Source organism: Equus przewalskii, chromosome 25 (genome assembly GCF_037783145.1).
Source record: "Equus przewalskii isolate Varuska chromosome 25, EquPr2, whole genome shotgun sequence".
NCBI classification, from domain to species: domain Eukaryota; kingdom Metazoa; phylum Chordata; class Mammalia; order Perissodactyla; family Equidae; genus Equus; species Equus przewalskii.
The window spans coordinates 8,835,880-8,862,087 of record NC_091855.1 but is presented as its reverse complement, the minus strand read 5'-3'; the positions used below and the strand labels follow the sequence as shown (position 1 = coordinate 8,862,087).

At 43.0% G+C, this 26,208-nt stretch overlaps 1 protein-coding gene across 47 annotated transcripts in view; it reads right to left on the bottom strand.

The window, feature by feature from the left end:
* Positions 1–26,208, bottom strand: part of SYT16 (synaptotagmin 16) — a 260,415-nt gene that overhangs the window by 17,744 nt on the left and 216,463 nt on the right. For 44 of the 47 annotated variants that reach the window (XM_070593187.1, XM_070593182.1, XM_070593180.1 and 41 more), the window contains 4 exons: positions 20,284–20,496; positions 14,700–14,959; positions 8,950–9,390; positions 5,896–6,085 (listed from right to left, as the gene is read on the bottom strand). In XM_070593187.1, the coding sequence (XP_070449288.1) occupies positions 5,896–6,085; positions 8,950–9,390; positions 14,700–14,959; positions 20,284–20,496 (1,104 nt within the window). The remainder of the gene's footprint in view (positions 1–5,895; positions 6,086–8,949; positions 9,391–14,699; positions 14,960–20,283; positions 20,497–26,208) is intronic. The other 3 variants (XM_070593190.1, XM_070593191.1, XM_070593189.1) reach the window with 1 other exon arrangement.

The following is a 26,208-nucleotide window of genomic DNA, read 5'->3' as shown; positions in this document are numbered from 1 at the left end:
GGGATGTAATTATCACATGTGGCTAATCATGCACATGCTGAGAGGCTGGGGAGCTTGTTGTTTTTAACTGGAAGGGACATCTTAATGATAGGCTTTGACAAGGACCATTATATGTGTGTGTATATACACACAGATACACAATGCAGTAACACTCTGTAGAAGGAGACGTAGCAAAGATGAAGATGGAGAAAGAGAAACTGCCAACAAAAATAGCCGACCTTTTTTTTCAATATAGCGCTTGCATTGGCAATATTAGCTTGTTAACCTCATTTAATAGGGAAGGAAATAAAATTCAGAGAGGTTAACTCAAATGTCAAGGCCACGCAGGAACTGGGTGGCAGGCCCAGGAGAAGGCCAGAACAGAGCTGCTAAACTGTTAGTGAGTTGCTTTCCCATGAAGCCAAATTTGAAAGATAATCAAATGTTTCTAATTCTTAATGATAACTTTTTCAAAAGCATTTGTAAATGCATGTCAGGATTTCAGATGTCTACCAGACACCATAAGCTGCTTTTTCACCTGGACCATCTGCCATGTACAGATGTGGAGGCTATCCCTTGCCATCAGATTTGAAGACTAGCCTGTACCCTCTTAATAGCAATAATGACAACAGTATTTTTGAACACTGGCCACATGTACTAAATGAGATATTACCCTGAAAGTGAGTGGAATGATTCTTGGCACATTGTTATGGGACTTGGGCTAAGATTAGTTCACGTTGTTACCTCATTTATACGTTGTTTCTGAAAAGGCTCTATGGGCTGGTTTCAGTAATTTTATTTTATCTATTTTTTTAAAGATTGGTCCTGAGCTAACATCTGTTGTCAATCTTTTTTCCTTCTTCTTCTTCTCCCCAAAGTCCCCCAGTACATAGTTGTATATTCCAGTTGTAGCTACTTCTAATTCTGCTCCATGGGACACCGCCTCAGCATGGCTTGAAGAGCAGGGCTAGGTCCGCACCCAAGAGTCAAACCAGGGAAACCCTAGGCTGCTGCAGTGGAGTGCACAAACTTAACCACTAGGCCACGGGGCTGAGAAATTTTAAAATAGCCTATTTTATCTTCTCTAGCCCACCTATGATTTGAAAAAACACAGCAATTAATAACATGGGCATTTTCATGAAAAAAGATGATAGATAGATAGATGTAGATACAGATATAAAAATCTGTGTCTATCTGATGAATAGAGAAAAGGTTAAAGTTAGAAATGAAGAAATGCCCAGTGACATACTTTCTCTTGGGATGGATGTGGTTTACGTAGGATGCTACAGAGGATGCCCTCCGGTTCGGTACCCTGTCTACCCTGTCCAAGGTTGAGTAAGAAAAATAGGGTTGGACCTTGAGATTTCAATATAATTAAAAACAATGTAATGCCAACCACTCAAGCCCCTGTCTATGACTAAGGCTCACGTCTTGTTTTTATCCACCTGACACAGCTGAACTATTCAAGACCAGATTAGCTTTTTCTGCCCAATGTTTTACAACTAAAATTTTCAAATACACTGAAAACTTGAAATAATTGTACAGTGGACACCCATATACCCATCACCTGGATTCTGCAATTGGTGTATTTTGCTCCAGTTGTGCTATGAACTGAATGTGTATAACCTCCCAAAATTCCTATGTTGAAGCCCTAATCTCCAATGTGATGGTATTTGGACATGGCAGCTTTAGGAGGTCATTAGGTCATGAGAGTGGAGCCCTCATGAAAGGGAGCAGTGCCCTTACAGGAAGGGACAGGAGAGAGAGGATTTCTCTCTCCACCAATTGAGGACACAGCCAGGAGGTATCTGCCTGCAAACCAGGAAGAGGGTTCTCACCAGGAACTCAATCAGCAGACACTTTGATCTTGGACTTTCCAGCCTCCAGAACCATGAAAAATAAATTTCTGTTGTTTAAGTCACTGATTCTATGATATTTTTTGTTCCAGCAGCCTGAGCTAAGACAGTTTGCTTTCTCACATATCCATGCATCTATCTATCCATCAATCCATCTTAGCTGTAGCTATCATTGCTCTTCACCCCTAAACCTTTCAGCATGCATTTCATTAACTAGAGTTCAATATTTTATGAATCTCTTCTATTTTAAGGTAAAATTTACATACAGTGGAATGCACAAAGCGTCGTACCATTCAGTAAGTTTTGACAAGTGCAAACATCCATTTAACCCACACCCCTATCAAAATATAGAACATTCCATCACCCCACATGGCCCCTCAGGGCCCTGCCCAGTCCATCCCGACATCAACACCAATCCTGAGGCAAACACTCTTCTGCTTTTTTTTCACTATTGATGAATTTTGCTTATTTTACAGCTTCACATAAACAGAATCATGTAGTAGGCACTCAGTATGTTTCTGAGATTCCTCCATGTTGCTGAATGCCTCCATTAATTCCATTCCCTTTATACTGCTGTATAGTATTCCACTATACAAATGCATCTTAATTTATTTTATTCATAAGGATATGAGGGTCTTTGCAGTTTTGCCATTACGAATAAAGCTGCTATGAACATTCTTGTGCAGGCCTTTTTTTTTTTTTAACTTATGGGTAAATGCCTAAGAATGGAACTGCCAGATTGTCAGTGCATGTTTAATTGTATAAGAAACTGCCAAGGCTTTTCCCAAACTGGTTAGTCCATTTTGCATTCCCACGAAGAATGTATTCTCGGCGCCCTCACCAACACTTGGTAGAATCAGCCATTTTAGTTTTAGCCATTCTGGGAGGCGTTGTAGAGACTCATATCTCTAAGAATGTTGTATCAGCTCTTGCCCATCAGAGCAAAACCTGCCTTTCACTGAGCCCTCTCTCCCAAGGATTTAACCTCAGAAGTTTGGGGAGGGGTGCTTACATTTCAGTGGCTTATTTCTTCTAAGAGCTTTAATAGAGGAAGAAACTTCCTCTATCTTGTCCAACTCCTCTATCTTGCTTAGGAAGAAGAGATTAAAATATCAGAACAGTCGTCTGACTGGATCAAGTTGGCAAGTTCCAAGTTATCTTTGTTTCATGATATACTTCAAGGCAAAAAATTCTCTCTTCTAAATCCCAGCCTTTGTCTCTATTTCCAGCAAGATTTAGAAACTTCAATATTCTAGAGAAGAGAAGTTCCCAATACTTAGGCTCAGCTGGTGTTCCTTCAGGCATCCCCAAGAACCACTCCTCACGTTATCATAGCCACCCAGTAAGGAAGGTTCATGTCCCCTCTTTACAAAGGAGGTAAGTGCACCTGAGAACAGAGTCTCAAGCACAGGATTTGTGACCCTCACACATACACGTTCCCACCTGTGCCTCTCCCGTGGAGGGCAGTTCCCCGGAGGCGGACTTTGACGCAGGACCCTGGGCACCTCCTGCCCTCCCTCCACCCCCACCGTGGAGTCCAGCGCCCGGGGCAGGCTCCCTCCGCCACACCCCACTCCCGGGCCCATTCATCTGCCCGCTTGCGTCCTCTCTCCTCTCCCGCTCTTTCTTCCAACTCTGCTCAGTTACCTCATAAAACTCTTGTTCCCTTATCCTTTCTCTCTCTTGTTCTCTTCCATATGGGAACTAAAAATGTATCCTAAGCTTGCCTCATGACTGCCAAAGTAGCGCTAGCGGCGTCACGAAGGGAGACATAATGAGGAACCAATGCCGTCAACGTCTGACGCCCTTGGAAGCACCCAGAGGGCCCTTTCAGAATCTCCACAAAGGCACCTTCTACTTTCTCAGCCCTCCTAATTAAACTGGCTTTTCCTCAAGTACCAGCATTCTACCTAAACAAAAACCTTTTGTCTTCACTATTGGGTTTCTGTTTTAATTACTAGCATCACAGCAACATCATCTTCTATTACTTCGGTTGCAAAGATACAGCATGTCAGTTACATTTTAAGTTAAATTGCAACACTATGTCTATGAAAAATCATGTAGTAAATGCCAAACTGACTTAAACTTTTGGAATAAAATCAATTTCTAAATTAGGACTTATCTTTTTTTCCTATTCAGTTTTAAAGGCTTGTTACAAGAATTTCCTCTTGGGCATATTTCCTTTCATACATAAATGTATGAAAATACAATAGTACCATCCTCAACATCACAGCTTTATATGCAGTATCCCTACCTGGAAAGTATATTATTATAATCCAATTTTACAGATGAGGAAACTGAGATTCAGAGAAGTTCAATAACTCACAGCTAGTAAGTGGCAGAGCCTGAAGGCACACCTTAGTCTGTTGGCCTCCAGCTGATGCTTTCTTAGCCACCATGCTGTCCTTCTCCCCTGTATTGTCTGGTGCCATCCTGCACACACTTCAGGCTTTCCAGCATGGCCCAGGATAAGCCATGACTGTGTGATACACCTCCCCATCATTCTCTGCCCCTCTTCCATGGTCTTCCCCCCAAACTGTTTAGATCTCACCAAATCTCAGGAAGACAGGGGAAGAGACCAGCAAAAGCTCTGAAGGAAAAGCTTTAATCAAGATCTTTAGTAAATTCAGAGCTATTTTAAAAAACAAAGCTGTATCTTGCAAAGAGACTCTAACCGTGCAATTAATAATCAGCACCTGGCATGCATTTTAAATAGCTCTCACCTGGCTCTGAGCACCAGCACAGAACATGGCTTATGCACCCTGGCTATTCTGTTATCAAGAGTGCTGAGCTTTCCTTACTAAGCTGCTCTAATGGCTGTAATACAGACTGGTTGACAAGGTACCCTGGAACAGAGACTTTGTGGGCTGCAGCACAGTTAAAGGCTAAGAAGAGTGAGAGCCCAGATTTGATTGGAGGAAGTGACCTTTTTCTCCCAGCTCTGCTGGCTCTTCACCTGATGCTAACATGTGAGGCCAGAGTCCCTTGACTCTTGCAGCCTACCACACCATTACTGGCCTCACCCTCATTTCAATAAGACTTTGGTGCCTGTGGTGAACAGGCTCACTTACCCTCCACTCTACCCTCTTCTAGTTTACCTTCCTGTACTTGAAAGGCTGGAAATTCAACATTTCTCAGACTCTCTTGCAGCTAGCATTCTAGATACAAATTAGGTTCCTCTGAGAGATGTACTTTGATGAGATCCAGAATGCAGAGCTAACTGAGGCAAAAACCATCTTCTTGTCCCCTTTTAAGCTGTTTTTGCTCACAAGCAAGATCATTAAGGGTGAGCTAATTTTTTTGTAGCATCATTCCACTGTCCAATCTCTGTCTTCCTGGGTATTGAGAGGTACAGGGAGCAGCAGCTTTTTTATTCTGGCTTCCTGAAGCCTGGACTGCAGCTCTGGGAGGATGTTTTGAGCCCCTCTTTCTAGTGGTGATCTCAGAAGTGGTAGCGCCCCCTGGTGAGTCAGGCCCAGATCTTCCTCCTCCACCTCCTCCTCCGTCAACACCATAATCACTAACGTTTCTTGAATGCTCACTATGCGTTAAGCACTGTGCTAAATGGTTTCCATAAATCATTTTATTTAAACCCCAAAACAACTTCATGAGAGGGGCACTGTTAATATCCCTTTGTTCCAGATGAGTCTACTGAGCTTCAGAAAAGAGAGGTAAATTACACAGAATCAGAGCAAAGCCAGATCTGCCCCACCCCAAAGCTTGAGCTTGTCTCTTCAAAGGTATCTGAAGACCCTGGACCTTTTAGCAGATTTAAATTGCCCATACACATTATGTTGCTGAAAAGACATCATTCTTTTCCCTTAAATGATATATACATAGAGGCCAGCTTATTTCATGTCAAGTTGCATCTAAATGAAGACTTCAATCTAGTTAAACAGAAAGGCAATAAAAAAGTCCAGAGGTATCACTTTGTAAAAACTTCTCTAAGCCATACCAAGCCCATTCTTATTGTAAGAATTACAGAATTAAGATGAAAGCAGACACAGCCTTCTACCTGGCCCTGGAAGGACGAGAGCTGGGGAAACAGCCGTGCACTCACCTGGTGCTCTGTTAACAGCGAGGTTTCGGAAATGGCTGCCTTTGATCATTTCCACAGATAATCGGCCCGTTGTGGCATTATAGGACAGCCCCACCAGCAGCTCTGGCGCCCCTCCATGAGACAGCGACTGCGTGGATGAAGCACTATCACTTTGAGAAACTGCAGATGGGCTGAGCAGAGACTCTCCACTCTGGAGGGGAAGAACAACAAAGAGTCCATTGGCCCACGCTGCACTCGGCCCTCTGCAGAAGGCCCATGCTATGTGTGGTGAAATTGTAGCCAATCTCAATGGCTGCCAAAGATTACTAACGGCGCACTCAGTGTGAATGATAATGGGCCCAGGGCGCGCAGGCGTGGATGAGATCCCCTGCACTATTAGCTGACATATTTGTTTCAAGAGCGTCTCCATTCAATATTTCCTCTCTAAAGACAAAACGGACAAAGAGTGTTATTTCTAGCATAAATCTAAGATAGACGCAGAGCTAGTAATACATTTAATATAGACCAAAATTCCCTCCAGTGTGACCTGTGCTCGAACATTTCTGTGGAACCCATCTACTCCAGGCATGTGTTTTGTTTCTGTTCTCTGCAGCTTCTTGATCAATAGAGCAACACAGGAGGCATTTTCTCTTCACTAGAAAAGAAATGAGAGACGTCTACCACTGCGTAGAACATTTGGCCCCTGGGGCTACTTCTTAAGGTCGTCAGGAACGTGCCAGAAGCAGCATGTTTCCTCGTAAGGAAGTGAATTACACTGAAAATGAGCACTTTTACAGCTGTTTGATAACGAAGCTGACCCATGGACTGAGGATCTCAGAGACTTTGTAGGCACCAGACAAACCCAGGAGAGAGCCCACATTTTGTTAAGTTTATTCACGTGCACACTTCTCCAAGGCACTCACCTTCGTGACCAGACACATAGGGACGAGGAGAGCAAAGCAGATCAGGACGCTGACTCACTCGGGAAGCAGGAGCAGGAATGGGCCCCGTGGAGGAAGGCCAATAGCCTCCTGGAGCCACCCCTTCCCCCACCAGGAATAAGGGCATTGGACTTTGCTCAAACCTTTCTTAACATCTGAAATCATTTCCTAAAACTTATCCAAAACTCCAACAAATAAACACATTAAAAGGAATTAAAAATTCTTCACATCTGTAGGAAAATATCGCGTTTACCAAGTCATAGGCATCTCTGTCAAGCCCTGGGTTTTCATGGAACACAGTTGGTAAACCATAGGGCTGGTGCTTTTGGTGCCCTATAGCCCCTGCTGTCTAGATGATGATAATCCAATAATGAAGTATTTTCTTAGTTTGGGGTGAGGATCACCCCTTCCTCTGGGTTTCTATAGTAGCGTCTACTGTGGCACCCATCACCGCACAGCTCATCTCTTCCATCAAAATCTGAATCCTTATAAATCTCTCAGTCCACAGTGCAGAGCCCAATGTCTGGCACATAAACATGCTCAACAAATAACTGGTGAATAGAAGCATTTTTACCTCCAAAGTTCTTTCTTGTTTCCCCCACTCAACTCTGTGCCCCCAGCACACAGCACAGTGCCTGGCACAGAGAAATAGGGGTATGACCATCTCTGTCCCCATGCTCTACAGTGCAGGATTCCTTCCGACCTCCTGCGGCTTCTGTTGTCCAGGATTTCAGATATACCTACTCAGAGCTTAAGAATAAAGAGGGATTTGTGCAGAGATGAGACATGATCTGGCTTATGGATTAAAAGGCTCCTTCTGGCCCCCATGTTGGGACTAGTCTGTAGGGGGCAAAGGCAGAAGCCAGGAGACCATGTAGAGGCCATTGCAGTAATCCGGTGGTCAGGTTCAGGTTGTATTCTGAAGATAGAGCCAAGAGGATTTCAAGTAGAAAGGAGAGAAATCACAAATGACTTCTACAATTTTTGACCTGAGCAACTGAAAGGATGAAAATGCCTTTAGCCAAGATAGGAAGACTGCAGGTGGGGTGGATTTAGGGAGGCAGACATCAGGAGTTCAAGTGTGGAGATACTAATTTTGAGGAATTGAACATGTAAGTGGCTGGCTCTCCCATCACTGCACTCTGGCCTTCCTGCCTCCTCTCCTCTTCCTCAGACATGACAGGCTCCTTCCACCTGCTGACACCTGTGGGTGCCCCTTCGCTGTCTGAAATCCTTGTCCTCCACCAGTCTCGCTGCCCTGATTCCCTGAGTGCTGTGTTTTATCACTACCTCAAAGAAACTTTCTCTGACCTTCCTAAACAACAGAAGCGTCCGTCACTCTCTTTCCTTGCCTACCTTGGTCACTGTCACCCTCCCTCACCAGCCTGAAAGCTTCCAGGGACAGAGGCATCATCCATCTCATTCCTTCCTGCATCTCCTTTGCCCATACGTGCCTGACATCTAGTAGGTACTCAGTAAACATTTTTGAATGGGTGACTGACTGGCCCAATAGCCCAAGATAGCTACCTGATCTTTAAACCTGGTTTTTAAAAGGAGACCCTCACACTCATGACATATAACCCACAGCAACAGTGGGTTGCCCATCTCATAGACACATAAGCTGTGCTGCCTTTCCTTAAAACCCTGAGGGATGCAGGGGACGGGACATGTGGAAGGAGCCTGGTCATAGAAGGTCTTAGAAGCAGCTGGAGTTCAGCGCTGCTGTTGCAGCTGACTCAGACACACTTGTTAAGGACTTCACCTTGAAAGCCCGTTCTCAGAGATTCATCTTAATGCATATTGGGGGCAGAGAAGGGGGATGGGTGTTCAGACCACTTATCAGCTAACCAGAAGGACAAGCCACCTCTCCTTGTTTTTCCATGCCCGCCACCACAATGCTGCTGTCATTTCCTAAAATGGATGAGGAATTCATCCATCAGGTTATAGAGACTATGAGCACAAAAAACCCATTGTACCATGAAGTGCAAATCATGGCTTATAAGGATGAAGAGAGCCAAACGGAAAATTACATTAAGGTGTTTGAATTCACAGGCTGAATGTACTAAATCAAGAGCTAACAATTCCAGGACCTCAAACACACCAAGTCATTAGCAACACCACTCCACATACTCACACTGATATTACTTCTTGGCTCCAGAACCAGAGTCATTTTCATTTCCCCTTCTGGGTGCAGGTGGCTGAGATAGAACAGCTTCTCTCCCATCATCCTCTCACGGGTCATCTTGCGGGCAGCGTACAGGCGGAAGCGGACAGCACAGGTAGGCACATCTCTGGACTCCAGCCTGGTGAAGGTGACCTTCTCCTTGAAGACAGGGTTGGGGCCTCGCTGTATGCTTGTCCTGCCCCTCTGTTTCTTACTGGGCAGCAGCACTACGTGAACTTGCCAGGAGTTGACACCACTTCGGTCCTTATCCGGGAGGTCCTGTGCTCTCACAACGGTCACTGTGAGCTTCTGGCTGGCAGCTCTATATTCAAAGATGACATCTAGGTCACCACATTTTGAGATGGGCTCTGGGACCCCAGATGGTGCCTGAAAATTGGTCCCATCCTGTTCCTGTTGCAGACAGAGGAAAAGATTTGGAAAAGAAACGTTAATGCCCAATTACATTTGGAGAGATGGTGTCCCTCTGTGCTCCTTCAGAACCACGCCCTTGTTGACTGCTAGCGCATATCCCTGTACATTAGAAAAGTCTGTTTTCTGGTCTGTCTCTCCTTTAGATTGTGAATTCTTTGAGAGTACAGTACCTGGCATATGGTGAGCCTTCATGAATGGTTTTGGAATGAGTGAACAAAGCTTTTGTATTTTGCAAAGTGTTTTCATATACACTGCATCTCAAAAAGCACAAATGACCACTATCATTGAAACCAACTGAGATGCTAGGTATGAAATTAGTCAACTACACAACTGCTGAGAGATAACTCTTCCTTGAGTCCCCAGGAGAAATGGCTGAGCGTGGGCCTGTGCTCTACGGGCCATGACCTCCTACAGACAAGGGTCCTAATCGGGGTCACAGAGAGGTGATCCTTCAGCAGATTTTCAATCTACATGGAGGAGAAGTTTGTGGCAGAGCTTCTCAAACATTCACATGGACTTGAATTATCTGGGGACCCTGATTCAGTAGGACTGGGGTGAGGCCTGAGGTTCCGCATTTCTCAGAAAGTGAGAAGGATGTCATAGGTGACCTCAAATCATGCTTGAGTAGCAAGGGTTTAGGAGGGCATCCCCGGCAGCCATTTAGCAAACAGCAACACTGGACTGGAGACAGAACACCCGGGTTGAAATCATAACTCTACCACTGACTGGCTTTTTGACCCTGGCCAAATACAACAACTTCTTCGTATGCTAGCTGAAAAACGAGCATTAAGATGCCTACTTGGTAGAGTGTCATTGTGGGGTTTTAATATATGTGAAAAATACCTGGCTTAGACCAGATTCCATAAATATCTATTCTCATTACTGGACTGGCGCTACCTGTTTTCAAGCACGAACCCCCTTATTATGAAATATCACCCTTCGGCAGCAATTCACCTGTAGCTAGTCAGACCTGATGACCTCACTGAGAAAGCTGAGCTGAACTGCATTACTCTAATGAACCACCCTTCAACAAACTGTAAACAATATCTGTATAATTTGATTTTTCTTCTGAAAGCACGACTCTCACCCATAACTAAACTTGGTCTGATTCTTACTATAAATCAGAATCAGTTCTTATTTACATAATTAAATACCAGGCTTTGCTAACTCAAAGACCTCCATATTTAAAAAAAAAAATAAGACACCTCAAAAATGCACATTCATCAACAAAGCTTTCCCACAGAGTTCAGGTGAAAGTGGATGGCTGTCTGGAACGAGACATCCTTGGGAGCCCCAGGTCTACCACTTACTACTTCTGTGACATCAGGCAAGTTATTTGATCCTCTCTACTTTCTGTTTCCTCAACAGTAAAACAGGGATGACACCAACATTAATAGAGTTGTTGTGAAAACTAAAGGATTTGACCCATAGTAGGCATCTTATAAACACACTCTCTTTTAAGATTCACTTAAGTCTACCAAGAAAATTTAGGCTTCTTGCAAAATAAGGGAAGCTTCTTATATCCTCTCCCCTGAGCATGCATTCATGTGTGAGTGTTTCTATTCAGAGGTACTTAGTTTCAAGTGATAAAAGTGGTTGCTATAGAGACTTCTGAATACAACTGACTAGTGTAGATATAATATTAGAAGCAAGTCTCCAAGGAGTTAGGCCAACTCAAAAATCAAGTCACAGTCTTCTGTTAAGACTCCCACCTATTTTAGCCCACTCTTGATCATCTCTACATTGCTTGCTGAACCATAAGTAATAATAGCTAACATCCACTAAGCCCTCCTTCACGCCAGGGCTTAAACCAAAGGGTTTACCATACTAAACCCTTTATAGACTGTAAAAGCCCACTCTTATGCACTTCAGACCTTCTTGGCCTCACCTCTTATTCCATCTTCCCCTACAGGCACAGCCTGTCTGGGTTCAAAGTGGCTTCAGCCTGGCACAGCCCAACAAAGTCTTACCTCTTGCCCATGCAATGGAATTCTCAGCTCCCACCACAAGCCCCTCTGTTGATGTCAAGTCTTGGAAAGTTACAGAATCCTGCTCAGCACTCATGTACATCATGTACATAAAGTCCAGAGTGTGTGTGGGTTTAATGCCCAAGGTAGGACACTTTTCCCGCCTTGGGCAGGTGTCCTGAGATTGGTTTATATGACTTCCTAGAGTACAGTCCCACAAGATGAAGCCTTGAGTCACACAGGGTGGCCAACTCAATCACACGTTCTCATACTGGCTCTCTCTTCTTCCCTGCCTCACCCCTCTTGCCCCTCACTCTTCTTCTTGGGATTGCGCGTCCTAACAAAGTAGCCTCTGTTTTTTGGGAAATCTAGCTAAGAAACATTATCTTTTTAATATTCATGTTAACCTAACGAGGTAGGTTTTAATATTTTCATTTTATAGGAGAGGAAACTAAGGCTTAGAAAGGCTAAATAACTCACTCCCTGCCCCCAACATCATATGCCCAGCCAGGATTATCCAGGATTTACCAGTATTAATGCTCAAAATCCCAAACCTTATGTTGAACCATGATATCTCCCTTCCTCTCCCCCAGACTTTTCACCATAGCTATTTATATATATAGTAATTGTGTAAGATGAAGAGAGAGTAAGATGGGAGACGGGAGTTGGAAACACACGCTACTTTGAATTTCACATCCTTTTAGGCCCCTGTTCTGTTAGTTAACAGTTCCCAGTTTGTCATCAACTTCAATGCCAAGGTAAAAATCTCCTAGTTAAGAAGTCTCTCTCCACTTATCTATCAGGCTATCTATTCAGATCAATGCTCATTCCACCTGCAGGTCAGTGGTAGAGTCCTGGGGAGAGCTCTGAAATAACTGCCCTGAGAACCTTGAATAGGACACAGCTCCAGATGTCGGCCAGGCTCTGGAGGGGGACGATCGAAGCTGCGGCCCCTGAAAACTGGACTTTGCAGCCCCTTCCTGGGTTGATCTGAGACAAAGATATGTGAAGGCTGGTATTTTCATAGCAATTAATTATTTCAACACACTTTACCTATCACCAGGCAACTAAAGGCGCTCCTCATGTGGGTACTGTTAATACCGCTAATCCATCTGACCTTCCTGCAAGGTAAAAATCTCTTCATTTTTATCCCCATTTGGCAGATTTTAATTAACTTCTCAAGGCCAACCAGTTAATCAGTGGAAAGCAGAGATGAAAAGTGGGACACCTGCCTCCCTGTGTGCTCAAAATCGCCAGCCACACTCCCGTTGTCTTCCCTGCCAAGCTCTGGGTCAGCAGGAAAACGTCGATGGCTTTTTCCAGCAGAGAAGAGCAGCGCTTGAAAATCCATCAGCCTAACAGGTAGTCACACTGCGTGACCGGTTTCCTTCTGAGGCCAAATAAATGATTCCTTTAGCTCTAATATCCCAGGTTTTTCTTTAAGATGAAAATACTTGCACCACATTGTCAAAACTCATGCAGGTTTACAGATTTTTCCATCAATTGAAAGCCTCTCTGTTTTAGTCAGATAGTGTTGATGTCATCTGTGTGGTCCTAAGCAAACAGACCTACAATATGTTCCTAGTGCCAGATACGCAGGGGAAGACAGGGTCCTTAATACAGCTAAGAGGCAAATAAATCAATTCTTTAAGGCAAGCTAAGCCTGCAAAGCAGGCAGTTACGGGAGCTGCCTCTGAGCTGCATTTGAGGTTCTACTGTAGGAGCACCAAATTACAGTTTTTGTCTCAAAATAGATAGGAGGCTGAATGGAGCACATAGAGATGTCTGGGTATTTTTGGAGTCTGAGAACATTTAGTGCCCTCAACACTAAGTCTTCTATTAAAGCTCCATGAGGCCGGCAAATGGGAGGCTACCTAGAGAAAGCAATCCTCAGCCTAATGGTAGAGTTATCAAGGAGACAGAGCATCAACAGGCAGGGAAACAGTTCTGTTTTGTTTGTGTGGTGAGAAAGCCAAAAAAGAATATTTTTAAACGTTAAATGTTATTGTGTGGGATTTGATATGACTCTTGGCAGTAAACTGACAAGGAAGCAGAATTTCTTTACCAAACTTAGAAGGTTAATAGCCTTGGGTGTCTCTATATGAAGGGCCACATTAACAAGCCACAGATCACAGATCTGAGTGACCACCTCTGGTCCTCAGCAGTAACACCAACACAAGGGCATGTGTGCACACGTGCACACCTCCTTATGCTCTCTCTACACGCCCAGTGTCTTAGCAGTAAAGCTTTGGAACATGACTTTCTGTGATTTTTTTATTCTCCTTGATGAGCATTTGGTGTGTATGATAGTCCAGGTCATAAGAAGAGATTCATCCTGTTTATTTTCTCAGTCAGACTGATGCTAACAAAATTCACTCACCCTTTGCCTTCCCCTAGCCCCACAAATTATATTAAAGTTTTGTATACTTATATGATTTATTTCATCAAAATGAATTTCAAAGTAGGTATCAGACACTACTACTTAATATCTCCTAATGTCATAGAATCATAATAGGAGGGATCTAGCTAATAAAGAATAGCCATGAATGCCTAGAAGATAAAATAATGTTTGTAAAATCCTTATCACAGAGACTGGCACATCATAATTGCTTGATAAATGGTAGTTTCTATCATCATCACCTCTAGTCATACTGCTGTGTGGTTAGGCATATTCTGGAGCAAGTTTTAATTGCCAAAGAAATTTAGAAGAAGCATATTTTGTTAGAGATTTATTCCAAAATGGAAAGTCAATGGCCAGAGGGTCATTATAGACTAATGCCGACTCCTGGATCTTCAATTCATTCAAAGCCAACAAATATACTCATACTGCAAGATCCTCATCATAAAATCTTGTATAATTTCATTTGAAGGGCCATTGTATTTTAGTTTAATTTTCAAATAATTCTCAGACTCAAATAATCATAACTTAAGATTTTGGGTAAAAAAAAAAAAATTGAAACCATGAATGAAATAAACCAGTCTCTCTAAAGAACTAAAAACATAGATAAAAAAGAAGCCTGTTTGTTGCTGGGTCCATTCTGCCACCCTTCTTCTTCTCTTTTTTTTTTTTCTATTTTGATAGAAATTTATTTATGATTCTTTTATTGATACATATGTGGGCTGGGCCTTGGTCATATGAACAAAAATTTATTTCAAATAAAGGCTCTTTAGGTCTTTGTTTTTCAAGGCAACGCTTCCTTTTCAGAGAAATTTTTTCTTGAGAGATGGGAGAGGAGGGAAGGGAGAGGGGAGAGAGAGCAAGAACGAGCCAGAGGGCACACAGCACTCAAGCAACGAAAGAATGAAAAACAAATGACTTGCCTCTGGACTCCACATGGAAGAGCTGTCGGTGGCATAGGAATCTTCAAATCCCCGGTTATTGAACGCTGTCTCTATCTCCAAGCTGCCCTCTGTGGACCGGCGCTGGAGGCTGTGAACCTCATTGGTCTCTTGGGGAGATGCACCATGGTGCCTGGTATCCCCCACCTCACCCAGGAATGACTGTGAGTGGACAGCAGTGGGGTCATCTTCACCATGAGACAGATCCTCAGAATAATTCAGTTGGCTGGTTCCATCCAAATCTAAATTTGCAATAAGGAAATTATTTTAAATGTATTATTTTACACCTTTTTCCCCAGAGAAATTGAGCAGTAGCAACTACACCAACCAAGACCTCAAAAACAAAATTCACCAAATAATACTTGCAGAAACATAACTCTATCCATACAGTGGATAAACTTGGTCCATATAATCAAAAAGACCATTAGTTCATTATGTGGGGTACAAGAAGGTTTAATACTTTCTAATAATATAAGTGTAAAGGATGTGTATTTATGCTAGAAGGATAAAATAAATACATTAGCTTTTGTTGGAGCTAATGACCATGAGACCTTGGGGACGGATCTAGAAAGCAAGAACAACAATCTACTGTGGAGTTCACATGGTCTCCTGACTCTACCATTCTTCCTCTCTCTTCCACGTCCACCATATTACCCTCTGCTCAAAAAGCTTCAGTGGTTCTCTCAAGTAAAAAGTTCTCTGCTTGATCTGAGGAAGGAACACTGGACTTGGATTCAGATGATCTGGATTTAAATCCTAGCTCTGTCTTAAGAATAAGAACATTTGAACTGTCTGAACCGTTTTTTCTTTTTCTATAAAATGATGATAAAGCCATTAGAGAGTCATTGTGGACACATGAAATAATATCCACTCGGCAGCCAGTAGGTCTTCCACAAACATTAGCCTTGCTTACCTGTCTGGCCCAAACTGGCCTGATCCAACCCAGCAAATCCCATTTTCTACTGTTTACTCCCAACTCGCTGTCACACGTGATCTCACTGGCTCATGAAAATGCTAGTTGTGTATTTCTGTTCACAGTCGTCCTCAAACCCTGCCTCCTGTCCTTTCCTTCCTGTGCATCCGAAGCCCCGACAACTCCTGAATCTTCCCTGACTTCTTCAGACACAGTGTTTTTTCCGACCTTAGTGTTGTTCTACTCTCTCCTTCTGTGTCAGTACTCCCTCGCCCTGTTCATCCCCGCCTCTCCTTCCATGTCTAGGTTACCCTTAGATTCTACAAAAAAACTGACAAGGTCTCCCTAAGCAATCGCTTTCACCCTAACTTGCCTCCCATATCTAAAAAGTAGTTAAGGATGTCTTATCTCTTTGGCCTCCAGTTTCCTCTAGTAGCCCCCATCCCAGGATGAGAGAAAATTAGAGATATAGACCAGACGAGTGAGTGGGAAGACAAAGTATATATCATAAATTCAGCTCTTATTTACACACTGTCTGTTAGCAATTGTTTCCACCATTAGTCTTAAAGCCTTGGCTAGAGCATAAGCCCCTGGCACTAAGCCACATAAATCTACCGCATAGTCGTTATCCACCAGTGGGTTTCCCTAAGCCCTCAAGGAACTTTGAAGCCTAGGCAGGTAACAAATACCTGAAGCAGCCAGGTGTGCAGCAATACGGAGTGGCGGTGACAGTGGTTTACCAGACAGTATATGACCCACCTATAGTAAGCATGCCAACTTAAAAACATATTCTCACCCTCTACAGACCACATAAAAACATCTTCAGGCAGACTTGGTCCTCAGGGCACAACTTCAGACTCTTGATTTGGGATTTTGCAAAACCATGGCAAGCCACTGAGAAACTCCCCTATCTGCCTTGTTATTCTTAATAATTTAGTTCAGGCCCCTTGGAAACACTTTCACAGGGCACCACAAAATTTTCACATTCACAGTTTCAGTTATTTGGCAAACACACCAAAAAAAGGCCACAGAAAACAAAAGAACAGAGATATTCCACATGCAAAACCCTACAACATAAAGCAGAATTTTCTTCTAAGGCTCTAATTAGCACATCCATTCCTCACATACATGAACTCTAAAATGTCCTATTAAACAGTGGGTCATCCATCAATGCGTGTAGCACACAGCAGGATTTCAGCACAAAATCTAACTTTGCCAAGAAATTACCCCCATAAAATTGTCTCATGACTTTAACTCCTACAGTGGTAATACCTAGATCGGTAATAAGGGGATATTCAAAAGCTACGTTAAGCTTTGAAAAGCTATTCATGACTGAAAAACATAAGAACTATATTAACGTAACAAACCATTTTCCTTGACAGACAAGCAAGGGATGAATTAGAAAAACAAATCTGGGGAACAAGTCAAGCTGCAAGGAGGAGGTAAGGGAAAGGTGAGTCACCATTAGGTAAAGCGGTCTTTCCACGCTTTAGATTAAAGAAGGTCATGTCACCTTAAACACAGATGGAAAAGTAATGGCCCGCTGTCAGAGAAACATACTCTGGCTTCCTAGAAATCATAGGGCATAATTATGTCTCATCAACTACATTCATTTCAGTAGAGGGAATCTTGAACCCGTTTAGTCCACATCCCACTTTGATGGAGTGTAACTCCACTATCCAATCACTTTCTTTTACTCTCCCAAACCCCTCCCCACCAACAACCATATACAAATATTTTTGCTTACCGACTATGATGGTCAGTTTTATGTGTCAACTTGGCTAGCCTACAGGACCCAAATTATTCAATCAGATGCTAATTTAGATGTTGCTGTGAAGGTATTTTGTAGACATGATTAAAGCCCTTCAGCAGTTGGCTAAGTAAAGATTATCCTACATCATCAGTCAATTCCAAGGCGTTAAGAAAAGAACGGAGGCATCTCTGGGGAAGAGAAAATTTCACCTATTCTCAGCAGCTTCCACTCAGATCTGAGAGTTTCAGCCTACCCTATGGATTTCAGAGCTGCATATCTGTTTCCTAGCCAGCCCCCACAACTGCATAAGCCAATTCTTTGCAATAAATCTCTTTATATATGTATCACCCTGACATCACCTTGACATATTTAAAATCCTGATTGATAGACCATCCCAAACAAAACTGAGCACAGAATCTGGGAGTAATTGAGCTGTTTTAAATGACACCAGGAAGGCAACATCTAGCTTTTATGAAACATCCTAAGAACAAAATATTTCACAAGCAAAAATAAGGCTTTGCTCAAAAACAAAAACAAAATAAAAGCCTCAGTAAGTGGACTATTATTCTGCAGCCCACCTTTCACACCAGAGACCTGATGCCCAGTCTCTGATCCAGATCACTTAGCCTGAACCCTCTTTGACGTTATCGAGAATACAGTGACAATTAATGCACAATAACACTAAGTCAGATATGTGGGGCAAGAGAGAGCTTTCCTGGACTATGAAGAGAGCATGGCCTGAGTTCTAATAATCTCACCATGCCATCTAGAATGAACGATCTCACGTATGATGAAACATGAGACAACCTACAGTAACTCATTTATGGTCAGATTTTACTTGGATTTGGATCTTTAATTCCACTGGTCCAACATTTTAAATACATTTTTAAGGTGGAAGAATTGTCTACAATTAAATTTTATCTTAGAAAATCATGTTTAAGGTAGAGTGAAAAACAGCTAAATAGAGAACAAGCAAAAGAAAATTCCTCTCTGGGGTGCATGCTTAATCTCTTCATTATTCTTCATTGCTGAAACAAATTCACTGATCTAACAATGAACGAAAAGAAATGACACAGAAAAAAATCATGCAATAAAAATTACATTAACATTTCCGTGGCATTTGACAACCTAAAATGTAGCATGCAGTTATTCATTCCTATGAAACTCCTGACTTTCTACAAAATCTACAGGTAATTTGTTCACTGTAGTAGACTTTTTCCTCCCTCCAGGAGAGAAAAATTTACCTTTTCTATCACCATCTCCCAAAAAGTTCAGAATCACCATTTATGACAGAAGTTGTTGCTAATTCTAGGAAGGGTAAAGGTTAGAGCGGTAGTCACAACTCTCAGACATCAGCCATTTGTATAAATCAGAAACTGGACACTTGGGCTTCTGGGAAAGGGGCCATTAGCTGTAGAATTAAATGAGCTACTCCTAGGCAGTCAACGGCTATTGACTTTCATGAGCTCACATTCGCCCTCTCAATGAAGAGAGAGGAATGCTGGGACGTAGTGCCGGAGAGCTGAGAGGGGAGAGGGTGTGAGATGACAGAGGGTCAGTAGCTGCTGTTATCATGCTTTTGTTACACAAGGCATTTATTGCTTGGCTTACTTTGGGCTAAAAAGAACAGTAATATACTATGTTATGTTGACCCATATCAATAAGTAAAATTACATGATGGATAGCAAATTATTATATTCCTGTTGAAAAATAGAGTTCTTTTATGTCAACTCTCTTTTTTTTCCTTTGTTCTTTTTTTGCCTGCCTTATCCACATGGTCAAGTCAGAATTTCTTCTCTGTTATCTTCTCTCAGTTTTGAACTCTCCTTTTTCTCTTTCCTCTGCCAAGTAATGAAAAACATGGAAGATCTACAACTATGCCCCCATTGACCGATCACATGCCCAAAAGGAAGGGAAAGATTAGAGAACCCAGATCATTTAGATCAGGTCACCAAGGTGGATGGCGTGACATTTTCTCTAGGTTTTTACCAAATATAATTCACAGACCCTTCCCTGGTCCAATGTCCTGTACCTTCTCAGGGTTCTGGGCATCAAGGAGTCAGGGAGATGCCTGACCTTCACTCTGGAAAGCATTAAGACATATTATACTATTCTTTTTGCAGGTTATCTTGTGTAAATGGCAGAGAGGGAGGAGGACTCTCAACAACACCTATCCACCGTCCCAAGCTGTGCTGACCCTCCCTCTAAGTATCTTCCTCCCCTTGGTGACAGGTGAACTTAGTATGAAGATGCTAGAGGATGGCATATGACCTTGCCCTTGCCCAGTAATTCTCATGTGAGGGATGGTAGAGAAACTACAGGGAACGAGGGAGAGCATGCAGGGCATGTGTTGTTTGAAAAAGGTTATTCAATATTATCGTAGTACCTATTTTTATTTGGAAGATAAAACATACCTATTGTTTTAATAATACAAGCTATTAAAAGAAAAGCTTCAAAAATCTTCTGAGGCTATTCAGATACATGGAAAATAGACTCCACGACTCCAATTGGGGGAAAAGGGCACAGCATCTCAATGTCAGAAGACAGGTAGGTGAAATTTTTGTACATATCAGAAGAGAATAAGATTTTTAAAAGCTTGATAAATACCATTCTAGTCACTGTTCAAAATGTACAAAGCAGTAACCTACAAGAAGGAAGGGGTCCCACAAATCAGGGGTCAAGACGTGGGCACTTCTGATCCTTCCCCCTCCTTGTCCCCTGCATGATGGCCCCCCTGTGAGCTTAGGAGCAGCCCTTCTGCCCTGTCTGAGCCCTGGGTCCTCCTCATGTTCTCTTCCTCTCTGGACTCTCAGATGCAAGCGCAGTGAGGTAACTCATGAACACTCTTACCATTGGCCATCCCTGGTCTGGATAAAGGAAGGGTTTGTTGCAAAGAATACCTCCACAAGCAGACACTTCTGTGCCGTCCTCTTCGTGGATAGAAAGCAAGCAGCTGAATTTGGGTTTCTGCTCAAATCTTGTCTGCTTTCCTTTCTCAGATGCTCCTGAACGGAAACTCTGGGACCGGGACACGGAAATCTCAAATTGTTTGATCACCTCCTCGTCACTGTCAGAAGATGTGCACGGCTCTCCATCATCTCCAAAGCTGTCAACTGGGAGCAAACAAGAGCCATGAGTCTCCTGAGGGACCCAAAAGAGCACTGAGATGATATTCCAGGAAAACAAAGAATGTGGACGATTAGTCTGGGTAAAGCAGGCCCAAATGGGATAGAAAGAACTTAAAGTACGTTTGAAGCACAAATTTGAGTCCAAAGGAATAAAACAGGAAGAGAAGGCTCATGAGAGAAATTAGAAATATATGGCTAGAACCCAGGAGAAACCTTTGGGACACCTGTAATCAACGTAACGGGCCCTTTTGTTGAGCCAGCAGCCCCACTGATGCGTTAGGTTGCTGACACGTGCTCCTAACCGGGAACAGGACCATTGCATGGGCACGTGCCTCATGTGCAGTTCTAGTCAGCAATGACAGAAAATATGCACTTTACCTCAGCTCATTTATTAGAACACATGGAGCCAAGCCCCACTTCAGAAAAGAGATATTTGCAATTGAGATTTAACAAAAGCTTCCTGGTTTTCAAAAGAGACACCCATACTGTGTGTCTGGTTTAAAAACAAAACACTAGTTTATACTAGAAATGTTCTGAGCCTTTCTCAGCACCAACAACCCAATCCAAACACCTTTGAATTGTTTGTGCCACTTTCCCCACATCCCCCACACCGGTCCTCTCAGTTTCTCCAGATCCTTCCTGCCTTGGAGTTCTCTGCCTTTGTCATTCCTGCTGCCGGGAAGCCTCCCTCCTCTGGGTGAGTGTTTACGTGGCTGGCTCCTCTCCCCATTCAGGTCTCAGCTGGACTTTCACTTCACCCTAAACACTCCCAATGCCCCACCTTAAGCAGCTCTCTTCACAGCACCTATCATCTTTATTTCTCTCTTCTCTCCCATAACTTCCATGAAACTAGACATCACCAGTTTTGTGAACTGACGTCTCCCCATTATGTAAAACCATGCCTGCTGCATAGTAAGAGCTTAATAAATACTTGTTACATGTTCAGTAAATTGGTGAACAACCAGTATTTTCTCCCAAGCCAAAGCACCCCGCACAGACACTCACACACGATTCCCCATGCCTGGAATCCTCTTCCCCAGCCCCCACCTAGACTGGGCAAGAATCCAGCTCATCATTCAGGTCTCAGCTGAATCATTTCTTCTAGAAAGCCCTTCCTCGACACCTTAAATGAGACTCAGGGCCCCTTCCAGGTATTGTAAATAGCTCTCTATCCTGCCCCGTCAGTGCTCCCTCCAGCGCTGTGGCAGAATTACCTATTTATTGCCAACCACTACGCCTACCCTGTACACACCACGACGGGGAGGGGCACACCCGACCGCCCACCTTTGTGTCCCATAGGTCTATCTCTGTGCCAGGCATGGGGCAGACTACTCTGCTCATATTTGCTGAATGTGAATCGGAAATAATAAATAATGGGGAATTATTTTTTAACGATTTCCTCCTTCCTCCAAAAGTCACACAGTGATCCCAGGGAAGAATATGGCTGCTCACTCACAGGTGGGCTCTGAAGGTCACTTCTGAACCAGAAGCTAAGAAGAACTAAAAAGCCATATTTTAAGTGAGAGAAAACACTTTAAACACTAGCCTGGTCAAAACATTTATTCTCTGTATTAAAAGTTGATATTCCTGAGATTCTCTGGAAGATCAGTAATAATAACAAACACTTACTGAGTGCTTTCTATGTGCCAGGAACTGTCCTAAGTGCCTAACACATATGATCTCATTTGATCCACACAAAACCCCTATTATTGTTCCCATTTTCCCCATAAGAAAATCGAGGCAGAGAGAATTGGCTGAAGACCACAGGGCCAGTCAGGGGTAGAATCAAAATCTGAATCAAAGCAGCCTGTCTTGAGAGGCCACATGTGTGGTCACCACGCTGGAGAACCAGAGAGAGGTGGGGGAGAGAACTCTCACTCCGCATACTGAGTCCTGGTGGCCAAGTCTCTTAACCTCTCTGGCCCCGTTTCATCATTTGTGGATCATTTCTAACATCTGGAGCATTTCCCAGGTCTTTTCTAGATTTAATTCCCCGACTCCAGACTTCCTGCTCACAGGCATCAACATTTGATCTGTTTCTCCTTTATGGGGCAGCTGATCCAAGAACACAAGAACACATCCGAGTCAGCTCACTCAATTCTATTGACTGTGACCAGCACTGTGGGGGGGCCTGAAAGGCTAAGCGTCAGAAGAGACTGCATTTTCCACTAATACGCCAAGACTGTCCCAACAGAAAACCATCACAATGGGCAGTCTCCTCGTGTCCCAACACGCTGGACACAGCACTCTGGTGTAGGATGGACCATCATACATGGGAGAGATCTAGAGACCAACAGGAGCAAAACGAAACTCTCCACCTTTACAATGCAGGACCAGCTAAGCACCAGGGAGGAGGCAGAGGGATACACGCACGGGAGGGGTGAGTGGATTAGGCATCTGTTGGAGCTCTTTCCAACTCTGGGAGTCCATTCCATTTGTAATACTAGGCTAGTTATTTAAAATTTAAACAGTCATAAGTCATCAGTTGCAAATTAAGTGAGTTACACCATGGACATTTCCTCATGTATAAAATCAGTAAGTAGAATTCATTAATTTATCAGTATGTGGTCCTTGATTTTTTCTCCCATGAGTCACTGATCATCCATAGACCAAAGATTCTCCTCATTTGCTATGATAATCAGAAAAGCAATTATAATATTTCTCATTTACCAAACATATACTATATGTCAAACACCTTCTTGAGATTTTGTATATATTATCTCAGTTAATCATCACAGCAACACCATAAAGAAGGGATTATTATTGTTCTTCCCATTGTAAAGATAGGAAACAGAGACACAGAGACGTTAAGTAACTTGTCCTATGCAACAAAGTTAGCAAAGTAACAAAGCTAGGACTTGAACATGAATCTATGTCCTTAGCCACCGTGCGTATCATCAGACATCACTGCATCGGGACACTAGAGCCACACCTAGCTTACTTTTCAGAGTGAGGTGAGAAGGGGCTTTGCCACTTCCACCCTGAAATCCGCCAGGAGGTTGCTTCCTTGTGAGAAGGGCAGAGCAGTGGCAAGAACAGTCAGTCCCTGTGGGAGTGAATGCATACAGGCAGGCTGCAGTGTAACTGGCCTATTGCTCCTCGTGGAATTATAAACACAACTGCACTTGATATTCTAAGCCTCACTCCCCAAGGATCTCAGGAAATTATCCATCTAAAAAGGAAACCTGCCACCCCTCCTAAAAACCGCCGAGCAGTAATAGAAGCAGCAACAGAAACAGTGGTGCTATTACAATAATAAAAGCAGTCCCACAAACAGCACTCATCATGTGCCAAGAACTGTTCTAGAACTTTACATAGGTTAACATATTTACTCCTCACAATAATCTAATGAAAAAGGGACTTTATTATCCCCATTCTATGGATGAAGAAACTGAGGCACAGTGAGGTTAGTAATTTGCCACAGTCATAACAGTTAATAAACAGTAGAACCAATATTCAAACCCAGGCTATCTTGCTCGAAAGTCAGTCTTGTTAATGACCATGTTATGCTCCCTCTACCATCTGTTGCCTCAAAGAAAAAACTGCCTAAATCCTAGTTGAAATCTACACTATTGTGTCTTATCACTAAGAAGACAAAAATCACATAGGTTGGGCTTGAAAGGATTTTCATGAGCATCCATCTATTCCCTCATTTTCACAAAGAGAAACCAAAGCCCACAGAAGCAAAGTGACCTGCCCCTGGTTATACCCAGGGAGGACCAAATGCAGGTCCCCAGTGCCCAAGGTTTTGCCACATTGTTTTGTAAGCTCTCTAGCCAATGGGTTATTTTTTCAAATTCAAATTTTGACTCACCTTTTTGAAAGATCCCAGCTATTTGCCTTGGAATGAGTCTATGTCGACAACTATATAGCTGATCTGGATTTCATTCAACTTAAATCTTTGAAAATCACAAAGTCTCATTTAACTCGTGGCACTTATTTCAGAGATAAGATACTACTTTCTGACACACCAAATAAATACCAAGTTCAAACCCCTTTCAAGGTAAGTATCTGGGAAATAGCACAGTGGGATTTTTTGCTAAAATCTTCACTCTTTCATCCAATTAGCTTGCTAATATAACAGAAAAACAGTTGCATAGTTACCAGTGGCGTGCATACATCTTGAAGCTGAGACTGTTCCTCTCACTCAATCAGAGAACACAGATCTAGAAATCACCTAAATATCCACCACCAAAGAGAAGTCAGACTCTTCTGGACTCTTTCTGACGAATGCCCACCCAGCTGCACCCTGGGTCCACACACTATTGAGGTGCTACCATGGGCTTCATGCATGGGTAGGAAGTTCACACCTTTGACAGGCAGGGCTGTCTGTAGACCCATCAATGTTGAGTCCCTACTACAATGGAGTCAGGATGTCCCTCCCTCTAATTTTTAATGAATTTTTTTCTAGGTTAAGTAAGGAGAGGCAGAGGAAATGCCATCTTCATCTTCCACATCTAAGAGACAAGAAGGCGGGGTCTGCTGTCAGGTGTAACATTAGTCAAGGCTATAGTGGTTAAGAGCGCAGAATCTGGAGTCAAGCTGCCTGAGTTTGAATCTGGGATATTCTACTTGCTGGTTTGATACCTAAGCAAGTTCCTCAATCTTTCTGAACTTCAGTGTTCTTATTTTGATATTCCTTACTTCCTACAGTTGTTGAGAGGAATAAAGGAGATAAACTATGTAAAAACACTTAGTGCATGCCTGTCATATGATATGCTCAAAAAATGTTAACTATCATTATTATTATTCCCCATTATGGCCGTGCCCCGTGTGGAAACCCGTTTATGAAGCCTTATACTTACATGCAAGGAAAGAATGTGCCTGTTCTTGCAGGGTCTGACTTGAAAACTCATCATCAGGGTTGTTTTAGGAGAAAAGTGGAAGAAAGAAGGGCTGGGACAGGAAAAGATTAAGCTAACAATGTGGATTGTATCACCTTCGTTACCTCATTATCCTTTTTCCCAAGCTTGGAGGTGAAACGCTATGTAAGAATTGGCAATGCTGTCTGGATGTGGGCAGTACCCAACACCTGCTCATTTTGTTGTTTCTTTCAAGGCAACAAAACCACCAACTGGTGATGCAAAGAGAGGATTTCTTAAGCCTGTCTGCTGCTGTCTTACAGATGGAGAAAGAATTTATAAATGATCAGCACAGCTCCAAGCTCATTAATTCCCTCCCACTCACAAAGAAGCAATTAGGTAGAGGGAAGTACTGGTCATATCTTGTAGACAGGAAGTAGAGATAGGCGGGGGTGGGTTGTGCTTGGTGGTGCAGTACCTGGGTGCTACTTTTAGGTACAACTGCAGGAAATCCCTTATACACCAGACTTCTCAAATATTCACAGCAAATATCTGCCCATGTTGGCTGGATAAGGATAGAAATAAGGACAAGAAGCGGGTTAAAGTGAAAAAGCAGAGGGGAGGTCAAAGGTCACAGCTGCCCATTTCAGGTCCTAAGAAAATGGCCACATTTCTAGATGCACAATCCAGCCATTCTTGGACTCAGGCAGGATAGGAAAAGATTTTTATAAATCATCCAGCATTGATTTTTTTTCAGACTATGATCTGTGGAGGTCTAGGGTTCCACAAAGGAGCTACAATGTCACTATAAAAGTGGACATGTGGGTGTTGGACTGAGCAGGCTGAGCTATACCCTCTCTATCATCAGGGCTATTTTGCTTTAATATGGTTTGTA